The following is a 27,827-nucleotide window of genomic DNA, read 5'->3' on the forward strand; positions in this document are numbered from 1 at the left end:
TTATTTGTAAGAAGCCTCAGGAGAGAATGAACTCTGTGTATTTTTGGAGGGTTTGAAAGAGTATGTTAGAAAAGCGTCTGTCAAAATGGTTCAGGTACAGCTGATTATGATTCCAATGGAAAGTATTATTCCAGGACCTTTTTTTTTTTCCATGTGACACTTCTTTGGATTTCAGTCAAAGATGTGGCATTAAATGCCTAAATGTAGTACTCCAGTTTTAAAGACACTTTCAACAAATTATAGCTTTTATATACTTTCTCGAATAAAATTAACTGAAACTTTGAGGAAACCTGACTACAATTTCCCCCATCGCGCTAGTAGTAGACAAGGCTTTGTCAGATAGCTTTGTGTAAAGAAGTATCTGTGAGAGTGCACTTATGGTGGGTCATATCCTAAGTTTCCTTTATCATACAAGTTTCTGTTGAAGGAATTTGCACAACATGAGTATTTGTGTGATGGTAGATCCACCAGAAGTAAAATTTCTCATGCATTGAGTTACATTGGGAACAGTTGCTTCGGTTTGGTGAATTATTTTAGTTCTGCTAAATTTTCATCTACAAATGTGTACTGGAAGCCAACATATCTACCACCAGGTTCTCGTTACATTTTAGGTAATGTAGTATATAATTCTCATATTTAGTACCTAAAAATAATTAAGAGAAAAACTGGCTCACCCCCAAAGTTAAAAAGCAATAGTAATACAGCCAAAGTGTAATAACTTTATTTTCTCGTCTTCAGGATAGACCTTATAGCAGTACCTTCTTAAATGCACAGCAAAAGCCTAAGTTTTTTAATAGAGTAAATTTTCCTCTAGGATTATGTGTTTAGCAGATGTCTACTGTATACCTTATCTGGGGAGTTTATTCTTTGTTTAGTATAAGTAGCATTGGGATCACAACAAAAGAGAAGGCTAGCCGCCTTTGCTGTCTGCAGACTAGATTGCCTTAAGAGACATTGAGACCAGTAGAGAAAAAAGAAATTACACTGATCCAATAGATACACTGCTGAGAGGTTTCTATTATATTCTTACCTCAGACATTGTACCACCATTAAATTCACACTTTCAGGCCCTGGGAATCAGGTCAGCATGACAGAGAAGTTTGGCTGAAATGAATCTGCTATATTAGTTTTTGTGAAAATGATTAAGCTCTGCAGGTTCAAGATCAGTACTATTTTTCAAGCAGTCATTGTTTCAAAGCTAGGCAAATAAACCCTAATATAAAAGAGAAAATGATAGGGAGCCAGACAAAAATGAAATTGAGTATCAGAGTAAACAAACTACCTGAATACATGATCTCAAGTAGAAAACAACACAGTCATTCATTTGGCACAGTTAAAAATCAGCTGGCAGGCAAATATTTTTTAAAAAAGTATTTTAAGTAGACTGCCCATCAAATAAGCATAATTATAATCAAAATTCTTTCAACGTTCTCAAAATTCCTAAAGGCAATCAGCTCCACTCAAATTAGTAACTTGGATAAATCACCATTAATTAGCTAATATAAGCCAGCAGGTGGTTTTGAGCCCAGAGAGATTCCCTGGTTATTTAAATTATGTATACTATATTACACCAAAGATAAAGTAAGTGAAAGGGGAGCAACAGACACAAGTCTGTTAAAAAAAAAAAAATATTTAAAAAAAACCACCAAAACTGTTTAGGGATGATGCTCAGCTAAAATCTTCTCCAACTCCCACATCCTACCCAATGGAATACAAGACAGCTTCGACCCTCAGCTCAAATAATATAATCTAGGAATGTTCTGCATAGTTCCTATTTCAACGCTGAAATATATGCAGGAAACAAAATCTGCATTGGAAGCTTGCTTGGATAGGTTTGTCCTAAATATATTGTGATTCCTAGAAGGATGGACATAATAGTGACTGTGTTTTATAAAAATGCATCATTGAAGCCATAAGGATAACCTTGTCAACATACACATTTATCACAAAACCAGGGGGCAGTTATTTTTGTGAGCTTGTGGTAGGCATTTCCTATAAATAAATAAAATAAAAATGACTTCAAGAGATTAATGTCCAATCTTCTGTGGCCAATGCTGTCATGTTCAATTGTGGACAATCGTTGTTAGGAACGAAACTGAACACTTTTACATGAGTACAGCAGAAGAAAATCAGAATTTTTTTTAAATACTGTTACCAATAACTTCATGAGATCCAGAGATTCTTTGAAAAATCTGCCCAAATCTGTGTGCAATTCTATTGGCATGCAATAATTTCTATTTGCATGGTATATTTTTATTTATATAAATAAAAACCCCAGAGATTGCCATAAAATTTTGTCATAAATTACTGCTTGGTGATCATGCAAAATCAAGACTCAATTATATTTTACAGTTGGTGATTGAAGCTAATGACATTGCGTGGGAGGAAATGGCAAGATCAATACAGATATTTGTATTTGTCCCAGTGATAGCATCTCTGAAAGTCTGAATTGTAATGCAGTAGCAGTAGTTTAAAGGATTAAAAATCCTGCCAGGTTTTACTGAATGATGTGCAGGTCTGGTAGTAATATTTAATCCCAGTGCATGCTCTTGGATCATCCATGTTTTTCACATTAATCAACTCAGTTTAATTCTCTGTTTACCAAGAACTAAGATTGCATATGGCATTGTATTACTGCCTCTGTGTCTGGCAGACTCATTGCTGGCATATATTTTGTGTTGGGTGATGTATTTTCATGAACTTGTTTTTGTACATTTAGGCAGGTTTCTAGTCGATCACATTTATTTTCAATGTTAAATGATAACTGTATTATAAACATATTATCCAATTATTATTTACCATTTCCATTTAAACACAAGTTTCTGTAAATTCAGTACTAAAAAGAATAGTGTAGGAAGAAGGTTTTTTCATTGCCATATTGTAGTCCTAATCCTGAAGTCCTTATCATTTTGCTTAACAGAGAAAACATGAAGCCTGTACCAGCTACCTAAGTCCTCCGCACTTCGGCAATAAACACTTAGGAATCAGGCTTATCCCACATAAATGGGGAGTCCAGGCAGCTCCCAAGTTATCTGAAGAAGCCTCAAGACATGTTGCAAACTACTGTGCAGTCTTCACAACAATATTTAAATATAGAACACTGTTCTGTGGACTGTTTCCCATGGTCTCATAGACCAGTGCTTCTTTAGTGGATCAAAGGCCCTCACAGAAGGGGACAACAGATACATAATTATTGCAAGCATGAAGATAGGTACACCTTGTCAACTTTCCAGCCGTTGACAAGAGACTCAGTCAAAAGATGATACAGACTAGAGCTTAATTCATTTTCCTGCAGATTTCTTTACCCATGACCAGTTTCCACATTTGCTTTAGATCACTCCGCCAGAAATGAGGGAGCCCAAGCAAGAGTGTGCGTGCGTGTGTGTGTGTGTGTAAGCCAGCACAGGAGTGTGCCAAATTTGAAGGTGATTTTGTCTCATTTTTAAAAGGTTTTCTCAACCTTTGCCCTAGCCTTTCACTCTTCCACTGAAAAAGAGACTTAAGACATAAGCAATGATTTCAGAATGTATCCTCAGTCAAATGCAAAATATGTAAAAATTATAACAACCATAACTAATTCAGTAGGTAAAATTAATTTCATGTATACATGGAAGTAATATCACAATGCAGGACACATTTTTTAAAAACTAGTATTTTAAACTACCTTAAAAATTCTTTTTTTCTGGGCATGGTATAGAAGTATACAACTGTTCAGGGGGAAAAAAAATGCAGACTTGTTGCTCAACACATGCAACAGTGCCCTTTGATATCTTTTTTTGGACTTCATAATAATGCTGTGACTACCACTGTTCACAAATATTTTATTTATAGAAACTATCCTCCCACAGGGCTGCTGCGGATGATCTGCAAGCTGAAGACTGGCCTGTAAATTCCACTCGCTCTAGGAAATGGTGCTTCTGTTTTTAAATATCAGTGCTTGGATTGGGGTTTTTAGTAACTGGTAGTGTGCTCCCAATTCCAGTATATAGAGCAAGGGATCTAGCTCTTGGGGAAAGCGTTGAGGTAACAGTTTAGTGTCCAGTCTTTCTATGATCAAGCTGTTATGCTCCATTGTTGATTCGAACTGTAGAAAACCAATTTGAATGCTTTTATGTTAGCACGACAGGTAGAATTAGTGTTATCTTTGCAAGTGAAAATAATCATTTGATATCTCAGAAAGATCAGCACTGACAAACCGTCATTTGTTAGTACCTTTTGAATGGAAGCCAAATAGGCATTAATGCTCAGAAAATGTCAAGTGGAATAAAATTGAGTTTTAGTGGCCACAAGTATGAAATTTAGAGAGTGATGAAAACCCTGGGTTAGTGTTTAGCAGAGGTAAGTTCAGTCTGGTCACATACAGGGAACAATTGAAAGAGTTCCTGTGTAGATTTTTTATGATAACCCCTCCCTAATCTCCATGGTTAGAGATTGTGCTTTTCTAACAGTAACATGATATATTTTAAAAATTACTGTAGTAAGCCAGATCAAAAGCCTATCTGGTCTGGTACCTGCCTAGCTGTGGCCAATAGATTAGGAAAATATCTAAGAACAGGAAATTTGAAAGCAATGCTTCTGCCTGGTATTCTCTCTACATCTTCAGCAGCCTTGCAAGCTAGGGCCTTTCTGAAGAAGCCGAGTGCAGATCCCACTAGATTTCATAGGCTTTCCTGTACTTGTCCATTAACTTGTTCAGTGTCTTTCTAACTGCTGCATAACCTTGGCTGCCAAGACACCTCATTGAACTTTGCAGCTAAAATACATCTCACTTGAACCCATCCTTGGCCCATTGTTTTGCCGTTTCAGTTGTTGACCCTCAAACTTTTGCCCCACGAGAAACAGTGAGTTATCATTTCTCACTCCTTTTCTTCATGGCGCTCATGAAAATACATGCATCTTTTTACATTTTGCTATCAGTCATCTTTCTATCAAGCTGAAGCTTGCAATCTCCTCGTGCATGAAATACTGTTTTCCACATGTGCATTAATTTGCATTTATCAACACTGAGTTTTATCTGATGCTTTATTGCCCAGTCACAAAATCTTTTTGAAGTTCTTTAGTTTTGATTTTGATTACCCTGTGTAATTTTGTATCAGCAGTAGACTGTCACTTTGCTGTTCACTAACATTTTGTGTTGCCTTTTTTTAATGTTTAACTGTACAAATTCTGCCTTAGATCCCTGTTGAATTCACTGCTGATCTGTCTTCACAATTAAAATCAATCCATCTGTTCTTACATTTATTTCCTACCTTTAACTAATTATTAATCCAGAGAAGATATCTGAATCATTCTGGGAATCTAATGAGCCAGGTAATATTCATCTGGATCCTCATGCATTCCTCAAAATAATCTCATGAGACCTCTACAAAAGCTATCTTGTTTTCTTTTCCTCATTATAACATTTTAATTCACATATCTAACATTATATCCTTTATTAGAGTTGTAGCTAATTTGCCTAGTATGGAAGTCGGATTTTTACGGGTCTCTCCTCCCCATGGAACATTCTTGTTCTTAAGTAATGTCTTGTTTAGCACTTCATATTATCCTGGTATTGAGGCTGATTTGAGGCAGTACCTGTGTATGTGTCCTTTAAACCTCTTGAGCAAGTACCACTTTCTTGCCCAAATCATTTCTCAGTTTGTTCTAACCCTCCTCCAATGGTGTTTCAATTTGGGACTGTTCGTCTTACCTAGAAAATAAAGATGCTGATGTAGATCTCTGCTGGAGGTCTTCCTTAGTGACCACCATCCCAAGAATACATTTTGCCTGTCTGCTGTTACCTTTTATTCCTTGAGTTCTCTTTCAATTCTTTGTTTCGCTGTGTGTGTTTTCTGGGAAAAAAATTAAAAAGAAGCATGCAGTTCTGCTTTTCCCCACTAATTTATAGTAAGGACACAAATAGAAATAGAAAATAATGTAATCTGCGGAGATGTGGTACCTGAAATCCATACTCTATTATCTTTGTGCAGTCCTCATAAAATAAAGTAGTGGACTAAGTTGTGGGTTTATGCCTATATCCTGAAATCTTTCAGCTTTTCTACTTTAGAGAGTTGTCTCCAATATCTTGGTATCCTGAAGGTTAACATTAGAGTTCAGTTTAAAACCAGGGAGTCATCAGTGATTTGTAGGTGCAATGATGGTATCAAGTTGATGTTCTTGTAGCAATGAGCAGGTTTCTGTGTCAGTGGCAAATGAGCACGATGCAGAATGACTGCAAAACAGGCTGCATTCTCCTGTGCTATCCAAGGGAATTTCTGACAGGCATGTCAAACTACAGAGGCCCTGATTCTGCTTTTAATTAAAAGCTATATGTTAGAGACATCTATACATTCCGTTGAAAAGTCCAGGGGAAGCTTCCACAGTAATCAGTGTCAGAATACAACCTTATGTGGTAACTAAACTTTTAGTGACTTACTGTTTCTTCACTTTATTGTCTTATTCATTAGTTATTTGAAAAAAATCACTGTATATTTCATGACCATTTCCACTCCTCCTTCCTTCATCCTTCTTTTCACAGTTTTGCTGTCTTCAGGGTTTTCTTCCATCTTTTCCCTGCATTTCTTTCCTCACAGGATCTTGACTCCTAGTTCTTTTTCTCACAGCACTGGTTAAATAATCAGAGATGAAGGGGCTTGATAGCAAAGTGTCATTATTTGAATTTAGAGAGAACATCCTAATCAAATTGGGAATGGAAGAAGCAGCTTACTCCTCAAGGGACGTTGCTTTAAGTCGTCTGCCGACTTAGGCAAGTACCACTGCATTAGATATTGGACGAATATTTTGAACCTCTTTGGGGAAACAAATAGAGGGAACAATTCAGTGAAGTGATCCTAGAAGCCTTTGGGCACTTGAGAGGAAGGGAGAGAGAGAAAGAATTTGGAATACATAAATGTAGTGAAACAGTAGAAAGCATCAGCATTCAAAGAAGGAAAGATTTGTATCTTCTAAGAGTTTTGTCTGGTCAACCAAAAAGGGAGGGCAGAGATTCAAAAGAAATGAAAAATTCAATTTGTGATCCATTGTGACTTTTTTTGGCTGATCTTCTGTTTGTAAAGGAGTCCTGAAAGGTTCAAGCCTTGCTAACTTGTTTTGGAAATTTCAGAAGATGTGGTATGTGCTCTGTGGTATGTTGTGTGAGCTTTTCAATGTTATCTTTAAAGCCAGCATATTACATTTTTCCCAGATTACTTTTTCTCACAAATGTATGATGTATATTTGAATTAAGTTGTCACGATTTATTTAAATTTTGAAAAAATATGAAGAACAAAAAAATGACAAAAAATTCATGTCCTTTATTCAAAAGCTTAACTTTTAATCTTTTACTTTACAGTGCCCTAAGCCTGCTGGGTTTTGTATTTGCTTTCTTTACCTAGTCAAGACTTACATTTAAAAGAACAATGCATAAAAGTATGTAGGTAAGAATGTAACCTTAGTTGACACTATATAACCTTTTTTGTAATAAGGCCTTATCTGCAGGTATAAGGCCCCTTTGCTTTCAAGTTAGTTAAGTAGCAGCATAATGCAATATGAGAAAAAAAAAACCGACAAATTTTTAAAATCCTGACATATATCTTTTTAAGCTTGCTGGTGTGCACTCTGCATACAATTAAATACTTAGTGCATGTTCCGAATCCCAGCATAGTTACCAGAGTGCATACACATGCACAGATGAATAAACACCAAGTTAGAACACCTTTTAAATGAAAGGATAATGTTGACACAAGAACAGACTTTTTTTATGAAGTGTCTTATTGGTAGGTTTAGGTCAGGAATTAAAAGTAGTGAAGTTTTGAAGAAACCCTAAAAATAAAGTATTTGGGGACTTCTGTTATTAAGTAGGAGTTAACTTCTGTTAAGGTACTTCAATGAACAGGTTTATATTATGTGAATTGTACGGTTGGACTATACTCCTAAAAATTCAGAGGGTATTGATTCAAGCTTTTAAACTGGAAAACTGAAAAAGTGAGATTCTCAGGCACTCGCTGATGCCTGATTCAGTGTCTCAGTTTGGGGAGAGTAGTTTATGATTCCCTTCATAGCTCACTTACGTTCAAGATAGTTCTTTATAGTCTGTTTTAAGACTATTGAGGATCTAGTTAGTATATTTTTCATTTCTCTACCCTCTCTTTTTTTTTCTTTTTTTTTTTAATATAACAACTTTAGAAGCGAGGTTCAACCATAATTTTAGTATCGTTGAGGAGAGATGGAATGCAAATACAGTTTTAAGATTTTTAATTCCCTTGGTGACTTGAGTGTGAGGTAAAAACCTTAACCTAACTTTTTACAGAAAATACCTAGCTGCACAAAAAATTTTTCATCAAAAATGCCAATTTCAGTTGCCATTAATGGAAGAATTCAGTTCAGATTATTAAAATTACAACCATTTAGTACCAATCTCTCCAGTGGTTAATGAAGAGACTTGTGAAATTTTACAAAATCAGGATTCAGTCCAGACCTGAACCACTAATTTGGCAGTGACATAGCTCACATTAAGTTGTTTGTTTACCCCTACTTTCAGTGAATAGATATTTCCTTAGCAAAGGTATTATATGCAAAATAATTAATTGGCATTGTCTTAATATGTGTAGTTGTCCACAAACAGATTCAGAACTCTTCAAAATAAATCTCTCACATTTCATAATTCAAGCTTCTCTACTAAAACTACTTTTACAATACCATTGGCTGTAGTCTTTATTTGTAAATCCTTGGGGGGTGTGTGTAATTAAACTTCAGAATAAGTTAAAATAAAATACTCTGGTTTGTTACAGCGTTATTTAAAAGCTCCCAGGGAACTGAGTTGTAAGTATTGCTCACTGTGACATGTTTTTCCTGTAAAATAGGAAAACCAATTTCATACTAAACTTGCCTTTTCATATAATTATTAATTGTGAAGCTTTTTTGCCATTACAAACAATAGTGTGAATGTATATATCTCAAAAAGATGTGTATTTGAGAAGTCTAAGCTTCTAATATAGGTGAATTTACTTAGTGATCTCTAAATTAACAATGTCCTAGAAGACCGCAGAATGATTCCCTTTTTTTGAGTTTCACTTAGATGTCTAGAATAGTAAGGAAGACTGACCAAAATTCAGAATTGATTTAGCTAACATGTGGATGTGCCTCCATGGATGTAGTCATTCTGGTGTGAATCGGGTAACATTATCCATAACATAAATAACACATCAAAATGAGACATTCAGTCATGCTTCAAACCAAAGTCTCTTAATCTATGCAAATCAATCCCGTGTTGCTGGCATTTGGCAGTGTCTAATCTGATCTTTCATGGCTGTATCCAGATGTTAGAAAGAACTAAAGTTAATACTTGTGAAACTTTCCAAATAAGAGAGCTGGTGCTGGGATTGTGTTACCTCAGAAGTGCCTGCTTTTGGGAAAGATTGAAACTGTGTTGAAGTCTCACTGTTGACTTATTGTAGGCACCATCCATCTCATCGAGGTGAGGCAGCAAGTTTCGGTAGTGTCAAATGGTGGTTAGTGGTCCAAAGGAACACCTTTTCTGCCCGTCCTCTGTGTGTTGATAAAAGGAAATCTGACCTCGCTGCCTCACAAGCCATTTTGGTTCCATGTCTTGGCTTGAATTTATACTGCACCAGATCTCTAAGAGTTGCTGTAAGTTTTTGAATATGCCATTTTATGCCAGTTTAAGAAGAGGTTTGGGGGAGAATAGTACTTGGGTACAAATGATGTATGCAGGATGAAGATCTTCAGTGTCAGTAAGAAACAGAAGAGAATATTCTGGGTTTTGAAGAGGTATTGCTTACTTCACATGCACTCAGGAAGGCGTAAAAACATGCAGAATTAAATACCAATAGTAATGATATGATTAATGTATGTATCAATAAGGTGCACAAACTGGTACTTAGATTTTGATTAGTATTAGAAAACTAATCTTTGTGAAAGTTACTTTATTTGCATATTAAACAATTACATTAATGAAGAATACTACTGTTAAAATAACTGCATAACTAAAGTTCTTACCCAGAAGTAGAACGCTCAAAAACTAATGCTGACTTAGTTTTCTGTTCTGTCAAGTAAACAAGCTTGCAGGTAGGTTCAAAATATTTAATTTAATTACTATTAAAATTGAAGTCAGGGACTAGAAAGAGCATCTAGTGAAAATGTGCATTGCAGCTTACCCTAAAGCAAGAAATATTGGGCTGATGAAAGCAACCTACAGAGAATGTGAAATAACAGCCAAGTGCTGGCATTTTAGGAATGTCTGTTCATAGATGTGCAAGTTTTATTTCACATTGTCCTCACCCTTCTCAATAAGAATGACTGATAGCTTCACTTTGTGATTTCCCAGCTTTTAAGAGTCTATTTTTATTTATTTTTTATGACCAACCTTACACTTGTTAAATGTAATTTTTGCTTTATGTAACATAAAAAAGAGAACATCTGCAGTATGCTGTCCCATGAATTAACAAGAATGACTGGACATAAGACAAGAAATCCTTTAAAAACATATGTTCACATTAAATATCTGGGCTATCTCAGTAAAGAAGGTCTTATGGGGTCATTTTTGATGCAGTGCAAGTAAACCATTTCTGCTCTTCTGAAATAGTTTCTTTCAGGTTTATATTGAGCTTGTATAAAGGCACATTACATAAATAAGGGCTTAGTTTGTACATTAGTCTTTTACATCTTGGATTCTTACTAAATCCTTGTTTTTACCAACTTGATGCTTAAGAGATATTGATTTCTGCTACACATGTCTATGGTGTTTATTTTGATATGTCTGGGATTAAAAACAAAATTAACACGCATAATCAATTTTCTTAGAATTAAAAAGGGCACTTTGGTAGCTTTGGTTGCGTTCTTCTGAAGAAAAAGGAGAGTAACAGAGGTGTGATAATAAAGGGATCAATTTATTCAATCACTGGGTATAAAAACATTAGCCCTGGGAAAGAGCCTTCCTCTAAGAGCTTTAGCTGCCCAGTCTCACTTGTGTGGCACAAAATAATTTGCATTTTTAGAGAAATTTCATGTCTTCTGTGAGCTTTAGTGAAACATGAATAAATTGCTTTCTTTTCCTCTTTTTCTGATTTTATAAAGCTGAACCCATTAGGGGCTGAGTCAAACTGTAATGAAAGAAAGGCAACAACTGAGATGATGGAAACCCTGGATTAGATTTCTTAGTAGTCCAAGCCCAGCTGTCATGGCCTACGTGTCAAGTTAGTGCTCTTTGGGGAGGCCCGACAGTACATGTGAATATTTTTTTAACTGCTGTGTTACAACAGGTCTCCAAAGCAGCTAGGAATTAAACAGAGAGGCAAAGATTAAGAATTAAAAGAGAACCACAGCAAGCAGTTCACCAGAGAGATTTGCAGTCAGGCAAGTAAACCTTTCCAAGACGGGTAGCCTGCTGCCATCTGCCTGACAGGCTTGCCTGTGACCCGCCGTGCTCCCTTTGTGCGCGCTGAGTTCATGCGATAGCTGAAGGTGCACGTAAAGAAGACGGTTGTTCACGTTACTGAGTGCACTGGCCTGGCGCTGCTCTAGCACAGTCTGTCGAGTTCACGACAAACCAGTGCTCAGCTCAAAGCCTCTGCGAAAGGTTGGCATTTCTGTTCTTTCATGATACAAATATTCTTCTTAGCTGGTTCATAATATAGCAGGTACAATGTAAGCAGACCCCAGAAGAAGCCAAAGTACAGTTTCTAGTTTTATGCCTAATAAATGAATTTGCACACAGGTGATCAGGCCCAGCCACCATGGGTTTATGAAAGGCAGGTCCTGCTTGGTGAACCTGATCTTCTATGACAAGGTGACCCACCTAGTGGGTGAGGAAAAGGCTGTGGATGTTGTCTGCCTGGACCTTAATAAAACCTTTGACACCATTTACCACAGCATCTCCTGGGGAAACTGGCTGCTTACAGCCTGGACGGGTGTGCTCTTCACAGGGTTAAAAACTGGCTGGACAGCCAGGCCCGAAGAGCAGTGGTGAATGGAGCCACATCCAGCTGGTGGCTGGTCACAAGTGATGTTCCCCAGGGCTTAGCGCTGGAACCAGTCCTGTTTGATGATCGGGACAAGGGAATCAAGTGCACCCTCAAGTCAGTTTGCAGAAAACACTAAGTTGGACGGGTGTGTTGATCTGCTGGAGGGTAGAAAGGCTCTACGGAGGGGTCTGGACAGGCTGGACCCATAGGTCAAGGCCAGTTTTATGCAGTGAAAGTGTGTGAGAAGAAAAGAAGCGCCAGGTCCTGCACTTGGCTCACAACAACCCCACGCAACACTACAGGCTGGGGCAGAGTGACTGGGAAGGACCTGGGGGTGCTGGTCGGTGGCTGGCTGAACATGAGCCAGCACCGTGGCCAGGAGGGCCAGCAGCATCCCGGCTTGTGTCAGCAACAGCGTGGCCAGCGGGACCAGGGCAGTGACCGTCCCTCTGTACTGGGCACTGGTGAGGCCGCCCCTGGAATCCTGTGTTCAGGTTTGGGCCCCTCGCTGCAGGAGGGACACTGAGGGGCTGGAGCGTGTCCAGAGACGGGCAGCGGGGCTGGGGAAGGGGCTGGGGCACAAGTGTTGTGAGGGGCGGCTGAGGGAGCCGGGGTGTTTAGCCTGGAGAAAAGGAGCCTGGGGGGGCTTATCGCTCTCTGCGACTGCCTGACAGGAGGCTGTAGGCGGGTGGGGGTCGGTCTCTCATCCCAAGTAACAAGTGACAGGAGGAGAGGAAATGGCCTTGAGTTGCACCAGGGGAGGTTTAGACTGTATATTAGGAAAAATTTCTTCACTGAAAAGGTTATCAAGCATTGGAACTGGCTGCCCAAGGAGGTGATGGAATCACCATCCCTGGAGGTGTTTAAAAAAACTTTAGATGTGGCACTTAGGGACATGGTTTAATGGTGGACTTGGCACTGCTGGGTTGAACTTGATGATCTTAAAGGTCTTTTCCAACCTAAATGATTCTATGGTTCCATGATGAAACCAGGACTCTGCTGTTGGAAGAAGGGCAATTTTCAAGATTTGTGCCTGTGATATATTCCTTCTGCTGGAACAAGGCTTCACTTGAAGGCTCTTAAACCTCCAAGTAGGGATGTCTTATGCTAATTTATATAGCAAGAAATTTTGGCTATTATACCTTGTGAACTTTTTTATAAGTTTTGAATGTGATTTGATCAGAACATACAGATTACAGCATGGATTTTAAGGGCAAAGCTGCCCATTTATTTTTTTTATCAGGAAGACCTGCTTTCCTATCAAAGCACCAAACATTCATCTGGGTACAGTCTAGTGTTAAATTATCGAATTACTGTTACCTAGAGTCTTCTCTACCTAATGCTTAAAATTTATCTATCTTCCAAAGGGACTCTCACTTCCTCCTGCAAAGAGGATGATGGCACAATCAAGGGGTCCCCAGGTCTGTAGTAGATTCAGATACCTAAATTATCTTAAATTCTACAGTTGTTTGGTGAATTTGGAGAAATTGTGATATTTTCAAACCTATGTTAATTTCAAAATAGATTTCCTGGACTCTGAGACCAGTTAAACAGGAAGAAAAAAGAAAAATCTGGCAGAATCCCTCTCAGACTTGTGCCCTGGGGAAAAATTCTTTCCTTATTTCTCATCAGGTGACTTCTTCGCATGATTTACCACATCTTAGGAAGGCATTTCAAACTAGCAGCAACTGTAACTGAAACGGTGTCTGCCTCCACTTCCACTGATGCCTTTATGAGGGAAAGAAGAACTGAGAGAGTCCAGTATTTCCTTAACAGTCTAACTTATGGCAGCAACACAGAATTAACCCTGTTTCCTTTTGTCCCCTTGAATCGTGGTTGGGGGAAAGGTCCAAAAGAAACCAGATCACCTGTTGCTGCTCTCCTTCTCTCAGGCCTAGAAGTCCATGTCTCCCTTCAGCCTCGTTAGGTCTCTGCCACACTGAAAGTATCTGGTGGTGGTTCTCGCAGCTGTGCCACTGCAAGCAGGGAGTGGAGTGGCAGGGCAACAGCTTTTACTTTATGGAGACATTTGTTTGCCTGGTGGACGTTTCTAAAGCTCTGCTGTTCCTAGAGCAAAACAATGTGATTTGTATGGCATATTTCAAAGTTAATTTAAAATCACCAAAGTCAAATGTTTTCTGAAAAGACCTGGTTTGAAGCAATTTGGCAAAGCTGACATAACCATGCTGACTTCAGTGAAACTGCAGTGGTTGCATCACTTGAGGATTGGGCCCAGACTAGCCAGAGCATTTATTTTTCATTTCTAGCTTCTACTGGCATGTTCTTAAAGGTCTCTGTAGTTCTGTAACTTTTTTAAGTAGCTCACTAGTCTTATGCTGAATACTAATAAAACAGAAAATCCATTTCCATTTTTCAGTGTAATCTTTTTTTCATGTGAGTCTATTTCTCATCAAAAAAAGCAGATGACTGGCCTGAAAGCTGGAGTCCTTCACTTATCTTTAAAGATGGAAGAAGACAAGTAATGGCCTTTCAAGTTGTCCCCAGTTGTCTGGAAGAACGTGGCCATAAATCCAAAAACTAAGAGGGAGAAACCCAACACTCGGTGTTGCTCTGACCAACAAATGTATTGTTCCCAATGCCTGATGAAAAGAAGTAGGTCTGATCTTACTCTTGGTGAAATCAACAAGGAAAGCTGAGACAAAGAAGCTTCTCCAAAGTGCCTGTGGGAGTTATCTCACATAACATTATATCGATGTCACCACATGTGAATGCAAAGGCCTTGCATAAACCAGGACCTTAACTTCCAGCAGCTGTTCTTTATTGTGTTATTTTTTTAAGAGTGAAGTAGGAGCACTGTGCATCAGTCTTAGAGGAGGACTTTAGCTGCTATGGAGAACAATATTCTCCTCAGAAAACCTGAGTCACAAGAAAACTGATATTTCCGTAAGGGATTCTGTATGTTCTTTTTGAAGAACATAATCTTCCAGATGCCTCCTCTACATCTCCTTAGCCAGAGAGGATTCACTCATGCCTAAGGTGCATTAGAAAATGTAAAGCTAAAGTCAGTTAAGGAGAAACAAAAAATATCTCCCTGGCATCCTTTTTTTTGTAGCAGATATATTGCTGGATTTTCTTTGCTTCACTGGCTTTGGTTTTTGTACCCAGAAGATACCTTTGGCTAAGCTCTTGGACAACAGTTTCCCAGGGAAAAAAAAATGCATTATAGAGGCCTTGGATGATAAACAGTTTGTGAGCTACCAGCCAGAGTAGTCAGTGGAGATGCTCAAAGAAAGAACCATGAAGAAGTACTCTTACATGAAATTCTAGAAGAGTAGGTAAGCCTTTAGAGGCCACGAAACAGCAGAGCCAGACCAGGACATAAAGAATGAGAAAATGCAGAACAAGAAACTCTCAAAATTACATACAGCACTGATGTCAAAACACAGAGATAAGAGCAAAAATAACTAAAATCAGGGATACTTCTAATCAGAGCAGTCTGATACTGTATTTGAACCTCACTAAGCTAATGGTATATAATTAAGCAAGAGGTGTTTAGGTAATCTGAGCTTTCCAGCTTTTCCACCCTTTGGGACACCTTTGAGGGACCTGAATTTCAGAGAAAGGGGTGCTGAGAACTCTCTGACAGCCAGATCCTTTGAAGATATATCAAGCTGCATATTCAGAAATAAATATCACACACTACCAGTGATTTAAATACTGAGCTCCTCTGTTCAGTGACATATTTCTCTCAATGTATAGAAGGTAGGGTTTACAAAATGCAGTTATGGACTGTCCTGCTAGCCTGTCTTACAGTTTTTAATTGTGCCTTTATAACAAGTACTTAACAGACTTAATGCAGTATGTCTATATGAGTGAAAGTAAGGTATGAGGTTTCATGTGTAGCCATGCAAGAAGGTTGCATAGTAAGTGCATAAAGTAGGTCCTCAAGCAGAGTATTTAAATGTTTTACAGGACAAGGACTGTAGTGCTTTGGGGGAAGACAGCAAGAATTTTTCAGTGTAGCGGCTTGGGCATTAATTGGTCTTAGAATCATCTTAGAATCTTCATGTCTGATATCTGTGTTTTCACATCTACTGTATTGTATTAACTGAGCACCTGATACACCTTGCTTTGTTTTAAAATGAATGTAGCGATTACAATTCTGCACAGAAATTGGGAACCAATATGCTGCTTCTGTTGTGATCATTATGCTGTCTGAAACATCAGTCCACTCACTGCTTCTTTGCTCTTTGTAATGAGGTTGGATTTCATTCATAGCTCTAAAAACTCCATTAAAAACTTCTGTGCATATATCATTAAGATACACGTATTTTTGTAAAAGCCTATAGGAATATCTTTAAAAATGCTGGCAAAAGTTCTCCAGGACTATAATATACCACTTCTGTGAGCAAGATAAGGACTTCCTTTCATAAGGATTTCTAAATAGCTTTTGGGCTCAATCTTTAGTCATGGCTCGCGGCTCTCAGCAGAGATAGAGGTAGTGCGAGTGGTTTTATACTGCTTGTATGTTCTGTCCTCACCAGCTCCTCAGGGTAGCCAAGGGTGAGTTTGGCTTCTACCATGAGAGTGAGCACCCCTGCTTTGCTCAGAACTTTGCTTTCTCAGCAAGTTCCCCTGGGGCTTGTCCCGTCTTTAGGAGAGAGCAAGTAGGTTCCAGCTGTGAGAAAGCAAGTAGGTTCCAGCTGCAATCTTTATTTTGCATCTGGGTGGGGGTGAAGGAAAAGAAACTCTTCTCTGGGCCATCTGGGAATTCTGCTTTGCACTGTGGAAACCTTAATTAACCAGCTTGGCAGATGCTCAGCCTGCTTTGTGTGGCTTGGAAAACTTTGCCTTTGACTGAGAAAGTTTCAAGATACTGAATCGGAGACATTGTTTCTTTGATTTCTCCCTACCTTGGCTTGAGTAGAGCCCTAGGTGATATGCTGTATTGAAACTTCAAAGAATTTGTTGACAGTTAAGGAAAAACTGTAAACTAAAAACCAGCTGCTATTTTGTTTAGGTTTCTTCATGCTTGACATGATCTTCTTGATGACTGTTTGTCAAAGCTGATTCTTCTGTGTCACCAAAATTTGCGTAGAGTTTTTGTGATCTCTAACTTCCAGATACTCAAAAGACAGAATGTCATATTTTGGCCTTGAGAAAATCCCTTTTTTCTACCTACAGTCAACAACCAGACCTGATAGAGCTGTTATGTAAAGTGGATATTCAACAAATGGTTTCTGCAAAAGATGCTGCTATACTGTATTGTCAGTCTAGTGTATAATTTTTCAATGAACAGAACTGAAAAATGTAAGATCAAGAGAGATTTCCATTGTTGTACAAATGTCTGGCACATGCCCAAACTACATGAGAGAGAAAGATTAACTTGTCTGACGACTGTAGAATATGAATAAGTAAACAATGGAAGTTATTAGGCAGGGACAAATTCATATTCCCGTTAGGTTTTCTCATCCAAACCAGAAAAACCTTGCACTTTCCTTATAGTGCCATAGTCTGAGCAGGCTCTTTAAAAGCATATCAAATAAATTCTGGTTCTCATTCATAAACTTACCCATCTGTGAAGCCTTTATTCAGAGAAACCTACCTGCTCAAACATTTGCTGCAGTTCATTAAAGGCTCCCATTTGTACTCATAAAGACTCATTCATTGCCCTGAATAATATATATGGTATACTGAAACAGAACCAACTCTCGCTTTTACAATCTAAATTAAACAACTTTGTCTAATAAAGGAAGCACTGGCTCATTCCTAACTAGGCCATAAGCCCTAAGGGTCTTGTATGTGTGCATTTATTTATTTATTTTTGCCATATTTTCCTACAAGGATCTGAAAGCTAAGTGAACCAAGCTGACAAAATTGTTTCTCTTTTTCTGCCTGCTTAGAAAGACTGAAGCGAGTATGGGCACAATTGTACTGAAGCAAATGCTTGTCCATAAACTTATTCTAAAATGCAATTGGATGATCTGTCCTTTTCTCGGTCCCACCTTCTAACCTTTCTAATCTTGAGAGTTCATCTCTATTATACGTGGCTTTTACAAATGCCCGTGATTAATAACCGCTGTGATTCATTAGCCTGTGTTGTTGGTATCGTTTCCCCAATGGGAGCATTTGCTATCTGGGGATAGTCTGCGATTACTCTGCCTCGTGGAACAGTAAGATGCTTTCAATCTAATGCGCTGTCCATGTTTTAGCATAAAATAATATTAAGGCATCCACATAATGGAACCGTCTGAAGATCCATTTTATTAAGCACTGAAAGAAAATGTGTGTGTGTTTGTATGTGCAAGGGAAACATAATCAGCAAATCTTTTTCACCAGAAACGTAATTTCAGTGAGTGTTTTGCATAAAGATGCAGCTATTTTGAGGTATAGTTCTTTGGATGTGAGGTTGAAAAAAAATACTCCATAGCCAACATCTTACCTGGTACAATTAACTTACTCAAATTATGTATGACCTATTGAAAATAGGAAAAATAGGAAACAGAGGTAGGTTTATTGTATTTATTCCATTTTGCTGGTATTTATTTTAAATGCAATCTACCTTCAACTACAAAGCTGTAGTGCTCTTAAAAGATTACTGTTTCAAGTTATTTCACATACCTTAACAGAGCATGTAACCTTTTTACATTATATGATCAACTTTTTGACAGTGCAGGGCCAGCACAGCTAATGGAATAATAGCCTGCAGGGTCCAGCTAAATGATATACGAATATAATCAACCTTTGTGATGACTATTCAAAAGTAATCCCTTTAGCTTTCAACTGCAACATATATTTCAAGCAGGCAAAGCCATATGAAGAAAATCTCTGCAGACTCCGCTGATACAATATGGCCTTCATATCCCCACAGTGTGTTTGCTGCTCACAGTGAGTTTTAAATTTAAGGTAATGGCTACTGTATATTCATGTGAGCATAGAACAATACCTTTGATTTGTTGGAGAAATGTTACATTAGCTACCAAGGGCCCTATTCAGTAAACTCTGACACAACCCTTATATATGGTTTACTGCTTATTCTAAATGGAATATGGCTGATAAAAATGCTTTGCATGCCCAAATTGTACAAATTCATTAATCTTTATATTCATAAAACCTCCCAAGTACAACTGCCTCCATTCCAAGTGAACCCCCAGTCAGGATACATGGCTAAACAAGTAGGGCCAATCTGCTTTTTAAAAAAGCGTTGCATCAATTTTCAGTTATCAAGACAGAAAAAAAGTAGGAGGATCTTCTGCAAGTTGGGACGTGCATGTTGTTGGCAGTCATATTACTTTCTGCTGTGTCTTTATTCCGACACCATTACATCATTCTACAGATTATATAACTGAAAACAGCTGAATGACCTTTAAAAATGCAAGTAATTTTTAAATTACAACAATGAATTATATCCAATCAGTTGCATTATGCCACCTTGATAATCTAGCATACCCAGCCAAATCATGGGGAGGGTATAAAGAGTACAGTGAGATATGTCTTGCTTTTTCTCCCTTTTGTGACAAAAATTCAGAATTGGCTAATAGTGAATCTGAATAGGTGGAATTAATTGTATTAAAGGAAAATAGGTATAATGAAAACACTGCATTGCCTTCTATTACTACTGTTGTATGTACAATACAGTAAGAGTTTACCCACGTTTGCAGCAGTTGCCAATGTGGTGGTTTTGTTTGCATACATGTACCTAAATACTTGTGAAAACATAACAGCACTGTTGCTGTCTTTGGTTTGAGCTGCTGTATTATAGGATTTTACACCACTTCAGCAAGTTGGATATAGTGGAAGAGTAGGACAGGGTATGGACTTTTCTCCTATTTGTTTGCCATGTCACTTCTTAAGCCAGCAGAAAATTAGTGCATCCTCAGCATCCTGCAGCAGAGAGTTCCAAGGGTCAGTTGGCAATGCACGAAGAACCCCTTCCTTTGTCTCCAAGCCCGCCACCTGCTACTTTCAGTATCTCCTACCTCATGAAAATGAGTGAAAAATGGTTTCTGGGTCACCTGCATGCTAGTCACATTCATAATTTTGTCATCTCCTCAAAATGTTGCCTGTTTGGTTTTTTTTCAAAGCACGTTCAACTCCCCAAAACAATAGGCCTCTTATGACTCTCCATCAGTTTGTGGAGCTTTCCAGTGGAGTTCTTGTTTCATAAAGTCCAACAGTCTCCAAGTAATACAAAACTTGGATTTGAATGCTTTCCTATCATGTGGGCATGCACGCTTGGGAACACAGGTGTTGCTTGTATAATTTTCTTTATAGTCTTTGAGAGAATGGTGCCTAAAATTCCTGTCCTCTCTGGAGTTAGTGATCATTTTAGCGCCAGTCTTTGTAGGTGTGGGTTTCATTTTTTTCTATGACTTTGTTCTAATTATATTGTGTAAAGGACTAGCAGCTCTTCTTAGCTTTCTCTCAGAAACATAATGAAATAATGAGATTTTTAGAAGTGTAACGATCTTTAGATAGACACATGGAAACAGCAAGAACAGAGATGCCAATTCTAGCTGCACTGAAAATTCAACCAGACAATTTTAATTATATTTTATCAACAGCAGTGATAATATGTCAGGAACATCCTATTATGATTAATTATATTTACATACTATTAATACATATTAATGTTTATCTCTGCATTTTGCACAACACAATAAGATAGAAGGAGAATGCTTGATGGTGTGATCTGTGGTGGTATATATGTATTATCATTATGAATATGAGATGCTTTTATTGTTCCCAAATAGCACAGGCCAAACAAATGCCAAGAAAACATTTATGGCTCAGTATTCCATCAGTTATCCTTGATATGCTTCATATTTGCTGGGAGGATAGAACTGTTAATCAGACAATAATAGCTTGGTGTCCAAGTGTGAAGGCAGAAGGCCAAAAGGTGTATGAGAGAAGCAATTTATGCCATAATTCCCCATCTGTCATGTGCATATCCCCACCGTTTTTTGGATGTGTCCGTGTATGTAAGGTACGTTGCTGTCAGAGGCACACTTTTATGTGTGATTACTTGCAAATATGTATGTTACTACACATACCTAGTCATATTTTGGGCTTGAGTCATACACCTGTCTCGCACCACTTTTTCAACAATGAGCTTCCACTGGAAAGAGCAATAACACCACACTGGTGTAAAGCTGGGGTGGAGCAAGGTACTCCAGACCCCTGGTTAGCACCTCTGAACTGCATGAGGCTCTCAGCTGCTTTGCTGTGTGTGAGTCTCCAAGCCAAACTGAGAAGCTACAGACTCTGCAGCTGTGAGCAGAGCCCCTTGAATTCGATTAGGTTTTATTAGATTATTTTTTTTAGACATGGTCTGCTAGTAAAGGAATTTCCACTCAGGTACTTAAGGCCTGGTTTCAGAAAATGTTGCTACATTGTTAAATGTACGTTGTTAGAGTAAACCACTAACGTACATGTTGCCCCCTTGCAAAATTTGATTCATATGATAACTTACACTAATTCACAGATATTCTGCATAGATTTACTTATCCTATTCTTATTTGCATACAACTCTGAAGTCCTAATTAGCAGTTATACTTAATAAAACCTATGATATGAGAAAACATACATTTTATTGAGTCTTCAGTAGTCCGGTAGTTTGCATCTCTTCCAAACATTGCACCAGCAGAGACACTGCTTTGAACATTACTTTTCATCTCCATCAGAACTGGATTAATATATTTATTTTGGACATGAGTTAAATTAGGATGCCATATAAGCACCATTGGTATTGGTGTGACTGAAAGAGAGAGTCCTGTGTGACTGAAAGAGAGAGTCCTGTTTTAATCATCACAGTGCAAAGAGGTAGTGACAAATTGAGAAGGATCCAACCAAGGATTACTCAGAGGTCAGAAAACATGAGCTCCTTTCAAATATTGAAGGCTGCATTTGCTTAGCCTCAAAAAGAAAAGATTAGAGGAAGGAAAACAGTCTCTGAAGCTGTAAGAGGTTATTATAAAAGAGGACGGTGTTCCTTTGCTACCTAAGGTAGAACAAGGCAAAAATCAGCTTAATTTGCAATAAATATTTATCTTAAGTATTAGGGAAGAAACTGAGCTATAAGATTGTGAAACACTGGAACAGAGAGATCAGGGATGTTGTGAAATGGCTTCATCAGAAGCCTTTGAGAATAGATTTGACAAATAAATGTCAGGGAGGGACTAGATATATGTGCACTTTCTTCATTTGAGAAGTGAACCAGATCAGTAGTTCCCAAAATAGGAAACAATCCCAAGGGATGGTGTGGTTGTAACTAGGCAGAGGGAGGTATGTTGCTGGAGAGTCACTGGGAAAAGAGCAGAAAGTGCAGCTGGGGGGTGGCAGCTTGGTGCGAAAATGGAGCAAGGAAGGAACAAGGCTGAGCATCACAGATCACAGCAGCAAAGGAAGTGTGTGGCTGCCAAAAACTGTGGAGTTAAGCCATTGCCTCCCAGCCACCCGCTCATTTGATCACATCCTATTAGGACCGCACTGGGAGGTGGCAGCCCTACTTATGCAGTCCCCTCACCCTGCTCTTGCTTTGCACTGCTCACTTTCCCTGGGCGGTCTTCTCACTGCCTGCCATCTTTCAGTGCTGTCTTTGCCATCACCTTCTCCCAAATGCATCTTCCTTGTTGGGTCCCAGCTGGACCCACCTGGACCTGTCCTGCAAAACTGGCCTGTTTAGGAACTGCACAGAAGCGCAGGAAGTAAGAACAAAAATCCCTGCCAATTCTGTGTTTCTAGGATTATATCTTATGTGGCTTGCCTCTGTGTTGTCTTAGATTTCCTTCTCTTGTGACTTTTTATTGTATTGCATGTTTTTCAAATAAACCTTCTAGGCTTTTTTACCAGTTAGAATGTTGTAAGTCTAAAGCACTAATGCACTTTTTATTTTTTTAATAACAGAACTTGATAAAGAAACAAGTGCTTCAAAGCCCCTGTGAGTTTCTTCCAAAGACGCCAGTTATAGATCCTTCCTGGTACAGTATTTGCTTTTAATCCATAGTCTATATACCAATATGCTGATTTTTGCAAAATGACATTGGTATCAAAATTTAACCTGATTTTGACAGGGAGTTGCACATCATCTCTGGTCTACTTTGTCCAAATAACAGTATTTTTCCTGCTCATAAATGAACAAATTCACATTTCCTTCATATTTTTAACTTATTCTCCCAGTTTTAGAATTTATATTGCTTTTGCTTATGTAGTTGCTTTTAATTTACAGAAATAAGCCTTTGAGATAGAAAAGCTATTAACCAGATGCTGAATGCAAATATAAAACAAGTAGATATCAAAGTGTATATATAAACTTACAAAAATTGCTGGTTTTTTATTTGCTGTTTTTCTCTATAGAAAATGCCTGCCTACTACAGAGAAGCTAATAGATGAGTACAGGAGATCCTTGAAAAGTCGTGCAACAAAGTAGGAATTTTGGTGGGGATTTGTCATTTAAATGGGAGCAGTGTTGCAATGCAAATATCTGAGAGCTCTAAGTTCTTTTATGACTGAAGTGTGACTTCAATGTGTATTACATGTTTTTATCAAAAATAGCTGGTGTCACTGAAATAAATACAAAAGAGTAATGTAGAATAGAAACTTTGCATCTTGTGCCCCTAATGTGTATTGTCTTCCAAAATGTCAAGATCTTTCTGTTAAGATACGAAACATCATTTATGCCTACTGAGTGGGCGTCCAAGATGCTCAATACCTTGTAAGATCAGGTTCTAAATGTGTCTGGAGAGTTTTCTTTAAATCCCAGATTATCGTCCCTTTCAGAAAAAATAAACCACAAGCTCAATGCCTTATTCATAGGGCTATCAGTGACTTTAGCATCTGTGCTTAACAGTTGCGGTTCAACTGTAACTTGATAGACTAGATCCAGCCTGGGTGCCACACTATGGTGCAATTTTGATCTAATCTGTAACACAGGTTGGACCCAAATCACAACTAAGTTTGTTTAAAATCTGGTTAGGCACACGCATGAAACCATTGAAAACCTGCACAACCAAAGCATTTGAAATGCCATTGACCGTCTCAAATGTACCGTCAATCTATAGGCACGGCTGAAACAACTATATTTAACAATGAAAGTGCATCTGGTAGAATGCCACATTTTCAAAATTGAACCCAAAATTCTCCTTTGTACAAAGCCTGTATTCATTCACATGATCAGGTAAACTAAAATTCTGCCTAGATTCTTTTTGATAAATAATCTGAAGCACTGATTCTGGAGCGTGTGTGAAGGATTGTCTCCTATTTTGAGCTGATTAAATTCTTGACGGGGTTCACCACATGGCCCACAGCAGTCTGACTCCTGTGGTCTTCAGAGTCCTCAAAGGGCATTTTCCAATTACCATCACTGTTGACCTAAAGAAGAATTAAAGGAGAGAAAATGTTGGTTATCACTTTGCAAAATATACATAAAAGCAGGATTTGGAACCTTTGAATTTTATTTTGAAAAACTGATACAAGCTTTCATAATGGAATTTATTTTAAAAACTGTTCCTTCAAACTACATAAACAAAGCTTTATGAATCTCAATAGTCAACCATTCCTTTCTTCAAACAGAGGTTTCCAGATTCAGAGTTTGAAGCAAGGTCCATTAGACCTGTAATCAGTTTTTATGACAGTCTTTGAGCAAGCAATAGCCTTTGCCGTAGTAATAACTCAATTCATGGTTTTCTTCAGGTTTGCAATTTAAGTAACTGGTTGACATGTGACAGTAAGGTTTCTCCCTGTTAAGGCATGGTAAAAGTGTATCATTAACTAGCTCTTATTAGACCATTGTTGACCAAGGTACTGTGTACATGCAGTATAAATACAAATACCTCAGTAATCTTATTTTTTTACCCAGAGGTCTTTATAGTCTGAACACCAAGCTTATTACGACAATGTTTATTTAGAATGTTCTTATAAGGCTGAAAAGTTGTATAGGAATATTCCTACATGCAATTATGCACGTACATAAGCATACAAATCTCTTGACTGAATGCTAAAAAGAGGTAAACACTTTATGAAAACCAGGCCGAGAAACAGGACCATGAATTAAATATAAACAATAACTATCCAGTCTACCCCTTAGATTTTAATGCTATTGATATGAGATATGAAAAATATTATAAAAACATTAACCTTCAAACTCTTCTAATCTTGGTAAATATAGCATGACTGCTTGTAAGAGGTTGCTGGTTTGACATATTTGGAATTTCTTTTATCAGAATATTGTCCAAAAATGGCATATTTGAATTTATCTTTCATAGTTTAAAAAATATATAAAATTACATAAAACAAGCAGACATTCTAGAAAAGATAATTGTCAGTTTTTCAAGGACAAGTTTCTAAATTCCTAAGGGTTATGAACCCCATGTACATTTCTGCAGCAGCTGAACGTTCTATGTATGTGTCCCAGAAGTTATTAAGCAGTTATGTTAAACAGCATCCATGGCCATCATTACTTTTTGCCAGTCTACACTCATTACTAAGTGATAGCTTTTGTATGCTTGTGAAAAAATGGTCATAAATTAATCCTCTGAGGCATTACCTCTCCTGTACTTTTTTAACAATACTTTTTAGTCATAAAGCTTTTAATAAAAATAAGGGGACTTTTATCATCCTATAATAATGGAAGTTCAATGTGTGTTCTTCAGAGCCAGGAATCTTTGGGAGAACATTATGTTTACTGAGCTTTTAAACGTACCTGCCTGCCATCCCAGTAACAATTTGTCTGACGAGTAACTATCTGGCAGAATGCAGGTGGTGTGCTCCTTGCAGACTTCTTCAGCAGGAAAACAAAGGCTCTGCTTTCCCCTTCAAATGGATGGGGTGAGGAGGTTAGGCAGAATGTCGTTCCATACGTTATACTTTGGGCAGGGTCCTGGAATAAACCTCTCCAGCTGTTAGAAGCAGCCAGAGCTCCATGGGTCACGGGCAGGCCTTGGTGTTAACACCTCGCATGATCCAGCTGAAAGCACGGTGCTCACTGACACTTGGCTGCGGTGTCAGCTCAGTACTTCTTCAGAAAAAACATCACCACTTTCTGAATTACCAACACTTCTTCCAACATCACTTTTCTTTGGTGATCTCTTGTCAGACATAGTCCTGCGCACAAGATCTGCTGAGATCAGAGCTCAGATTAGTACAGTGGAACTTTTGTCCTTTGTCTCCTTACATGAGAGATGCTCTGATTTCTTTAAGGAGCTCCTCATACAGAACTGAATTCTTTTCCACTCTGCCTGGTTCATTATCATCGCAATCCTTGCTCCAAGTTTTTGCAGAAAGCCTCTAATCTCCTGACCCTTAAGACTTCGCGATCAGAAAGGAGGACTCGGAGAGATTATGAATTGCAGTTGCAAGTTTTTCTGTGCTCTGAGAAATTATAGACATAATTGACTTTAATGAAGTTAGGTAAGCACCTAAATCAACTTAACCTGTAATGCTGGTTGTCTGTTTCAAAACAAAAACTTGTCAAACGTATTATGGCAGATGAATCTTTGAGTAGTTCTGAAGTGTAATATCAATGTCTCTAAAATCTATGTATTGCGGGTGCCTAAGGCATGCGACACTGACAATTAAGGCTGCTTTTTGAATAGGGTTTTAGTAGGTTTCACTGTGTATTGACTAACAATTCATAGCAGAAGGGAAGGTTGTATCTCAGAAAGGATTCTGTTTATAATTATGAAAAGCATGTTTTCTGACCATTAATAGGGTATATCTTGTTAATTATGATGATATATATGGTATTTCACCTGTGAAGCCATTTAGAAAATTAATGTTTGAGTCATAGAAAGGTCATTGCCATTCTGGAAGGAATCCATTCATCTCTAAATAGGCCATCCGAATATAGACTAAGAAATACACTATATATAATTACCTAGAAATAGATGGAATAAATAAGATTGATGATAGGTATTACTAAAGCCACACTTTAGTTTCCTGCTAGGAAAAAGTAGAACATAACTGGCAGAAACAATAATATACATGTAAAAATGCAAGAAATAGGTTAGTCTTAAGTAGTTTTATAAGATTCAGCTATTACACATGAGGTGAGAACTCATCAGCCTGGAGAAGTGGTGTACATCAAGGACTTTGTCCTGAGATTCAGTTATTTCTGAGGACAGCTCCTACAAAGAGAATGAAGACGGATTTTTTTTTTCCCCCTGAAACTGTGTCTTGTTTGACAGCATAATTTCATAGTATCTCTGTATTTGCCATACATGCTAACAAGTACATAGAATGTATGTGCTGTCTTTGGAGATAAACAAATAAACATGTTAATGAATATTTCCATGTGTGAGTCTTCTTTTGACACAGGCATATCACCGAAGAGTGATGCTGAGCATGAAGGAGCCCAGCAGCTATGATGGTAAAGCACGTTGCCAGGGGTTTAACCTTAGGAGATAAACTTTTCTCTCTAAACATTTACAGTTTAGTTTTTAAAAATACAGAATAAAAGTCCAGAATGGCTGTTGGTCAAGTGAGCTCTCAAGCCCATTTAGCAGAGGAGGAAAAAGAGAGAAAGGTGCAAGTGTGCCTTTAATTGAAAGCCTGTTGTTTAATCTTATCTCATCTGTGGGACGGACAAAGTGAGTCAGCCACAATGCTCGCTTGGAGGAATTAATCTGAAGAGGTGAGAAAGCAATTCAGTAACTAAAATCCCCTGTCCCCATCCCTGCTGAATGAATATGTCTGTTTCACTAGATTAACAATGAAGTTACTTGTTTGTTTCATCACTACATGAAAGGCGGACAGACAACTTTGCAACAAAAGCGCAGCTGACCTGGGTGAGATCTGAAGTGCTGGCGATGGCCCTCCCTGAAGTCACGGGGGGCTGATGGTGTGCAGCCCCTGAAGCATTGCTCGGCTCTATGTAGGATCGCGGCATGGGGGAAGGTCTCCGTTTGTCCC

General features: G+C 38.2%; 1 protein-coding gene across 1 annotated transcript in view; it reads left to right on the plus strand.

Annotated features, from left to right (window-relative positions):
• Positions 1–25,936, plus strand: part of TTC29 (tetratricopeptide repeat domain 29) — a 134,675-nt gene extending 108,739 nt beyond the window's left edge. Inside the window, exons 10-11 of the mRNA XM_037396523.1 lie at positions 22,827–22,900; positions 23,277–25,936. Coding sequence (XP_037252420.1) covers positions 22,827–22,864 — 38 coding nt within the window. The 3' untranslated portion in view covers positions 22,865–22,900; positions 23,277–25,936. The remainder of the gene's footprint in view (positions 1–22,826; positions 22,901–23,276) is intronic.
• Positions 25,937–27,827: the final 1,891 nt, after the last annotated feature.

Source organism: Falco rusticolus, chromosome 1 (assembly GCF_015220075.1).
Source record: "Falco rusticolus isolate bFalRus1 chromosome 1, bFalRus1.pri, whole genome shotgun sequence".
In the NCBI taxonomy this organism is placed as follows: domain Eukaryota; kingdom Metazoa; phylum Chordata; class Aves; order Falconiformes; family Falconidae; genus Falco; species Falco rusticolus.